This window comes from Pteropus vampyrus, unplaced genomic scaffold, assembly GCF_000151845.1.
Source record: "Pteropus vampyrus isolate Shadow unplaced genomic scaffold, Pvam_2.0 Scaffold557, whole genome shotgun sequence".
In the NCBI taxonomy this organism is placed as follows: Eukaryota; Metazoa; Chordata; class Mammalia; order Chiroptera; family Pteropodidae; genus Pteropus; species Pteropus vampyrus.
Genome location: NW_011889338.1, coordinates 32371 through 34574, shown reverse-complemented (window position 1 = coordinate 34574; position 2204 = coordinate 32371). Strand labels below are relative to the sequence as shown.

The window sequence follows — 2204 nt, the reverse complement described above, 5'->3', positions numbered from 1 at the left end:
TGCTGCTGTTTCCCTTAAGAACTGGACCTCTGAAGGTGGGGCATCTCCTACCACACACTTGCAGCTTGCACCCGGGGCCTGGTGCCCCTGGGACCTGGCACCCCTAGCACACTTGGGTGGCCTGGCACACCTGGGGTATGGTCTGTGGCTCCACCTGGGGCACGAACTCAGGACCTTCTGTGTGTAAAGCAGACGTGCTAACCACTACACTATGGAGCCACCCCCTGTGCCTATGAGTTTTTGTTTGTGAATGTAATTTATTACTTGGGAATAACATTTTTTTTCTTTCTTTTTCTCCTTAAGAAATAAACCTACATTATACTCATCCTCTTATGCTCTGTCCAGATATTTGATATCTCTCAAATTTTCTCACTTCTGAGACTTGGTTATCTGACCTTTCCTGAGTCCCAAGGCAAATAACCCAGACCAAGTTACCGAGCTTCACTGAACCTCATGTTACACATTTGGGTTAGAGTGAGTATGTACCATTTTATCTCTAAAGTCCAAAGTTGCTCTTAGAATTAGATTGATAATTCTGAGCCAGAGATAAAGAATATGGATGAATGTCCCAGAGGACAATGGACAGGGGTTGGCTGACATTATGAAAAGTGGCATGTAACATATGACAGAATATAGAATTCCTAAATTTTGTAATGTTAAGGCTTTTATGTCCAGTCATTTACATCAAGGAATTTAAAAATCAGAGAAATCTAATTTTTCCTAGTGTCTATTTCATGTTCTTTTCCTTCCTCAATCATCTAGCTGATGTGTCAACAACATGGAATCAGGAAACCAAACAAGAGTTTCAGAATTTTTACTCCTGGGATTTTCTCAAGACTCAGAGCCTCAACCCATAATATTTGGGCTGTTTCTGTCCATGTTTGTTGTCACCATGCTTGGGAACCTGCTCATCATCCTGGTCATCAGCTCTGACTCCCACCTCCATACTCCTATGTACTTCTTCCTCTCCAACTTGTCTTTTGCTGACATCTGTTTCACCTCTACCACCATCCCAAAGATGCTGGCGAACATCCAGACACAGAGAAAATCCATTACCTATGCAGGCTGCATCACCCAGATGTATTTTTTCATGGTTTTTGGAGGTATGGACACTTTTCTCCTCACTGTGATGGCCTATGACCGATTTGTGGCCATCTGTCACCCCTTGCACTACTCAGTCATCATGAACCCCCGCCACTGTGGCCTGCTGGTTCTTGTGTCCTGGTTCATCAGCTTGACATACTCCCTGATCCAGAGTCTGTTGATGTTGCGGCTGTCCTTTTGTACTAATTGGGTAATTTCACACTTTTACTGTGAAATTGCTCAGGCCCTCACGCTTGCCTGCTCAGACACACTTGTCAATTACATCTTGCTACATATGGTGACTGGCCTTCTTGGCATTGTTCCCTTCTCAGGAATTCTTTTCTCTTATATCCGAATTGTCTCCTCAGTCCTAAGAATCCCATCAGCTGATGGGAAATATAAAGCATTTTCTACCTGTGCATCTCACCTGTTCGTGGTTTCTTTATTCTATGGGACAGGCTTCAGTGTGTATATTGGATCTGATGCATCTTCCTGGAGGGGCATGATTGCCTCAGTGATGTACACTGTGGTCACCCCAATGCTGAACCCCTTCATCTACAGCCTACGGAACAAGGACATCAAGAGGGCTCTACAAAAAGTTCTTGGGAGAACACTCAGTGTTCAGTAATGGGAACACTCATCTTGGGTTTTTGAGCTGACAGTGGTAGCAGCAGTTGTCTAAAGAAATCCCACCTCTTAATTACATTGAATTTTGCTTTTCATCGGTCCTCTATAAGTGACTCTGGTTAAGAGTGCCTTGTAAGCACTTTGTCTCAACCTTTTATGGTGACTCCTCTGTTATTCTCAGTTCTACTCTTGTCATCCCTTCCTTTTACTTACTTACTCTACTGTACCTCAGCTTGGATTTCCAGTCCTGCAGGTCGATACCAGCCACTTCAGGTCTTCAGGTACCAACTGGGACAGGTGAATAAGAATTATAAAATTTATTGAAAATAATTGCTATTTCTTATCAAATTCACTCATTCAACAATATTTATTGAGCACTTTTTGTGTGTCAGGCTGTTGTAGGTATTTGTAATACAGCAGTAAGGAAGGAGAATAAGAACAGATAAGAATCTTTGCCCTCATAGAGCTTAAATCCTCAGAGTTTATCATATCAC

At 42.7% G+C, this 2204-nt stretch overlaps 1 protein-coding gene across 1 annotated transcript; it reads left to right on the top strand.

Annotated features, from left to right (window-relative positions):
• Positions 1-778: 778 nt before the first annotated feature.
• On the top strand, positions 779-1711 carry LOC105308198 (olfactory receptor 7C1-like). Its single transcript, XM_011384042.1, has one exon. It carries the CDS (start codon positions 779-781, stop codon positions 1709-1711), a length of 933 nt encoding a protein of 310 aa, XP_011382344.1.
• The last annotated feature ends 493 nt before the right edge of the window (positions 1712-2204 follow it).

Coding starts and splice junctions, on each gene's coding strand:
- LOC105308198 (XM_011384042.1), top strand. CDS start 779: ATGGAATCAGGAAACCAAACAAGAGTTTCAGAATTTTTACTCCTGGGA.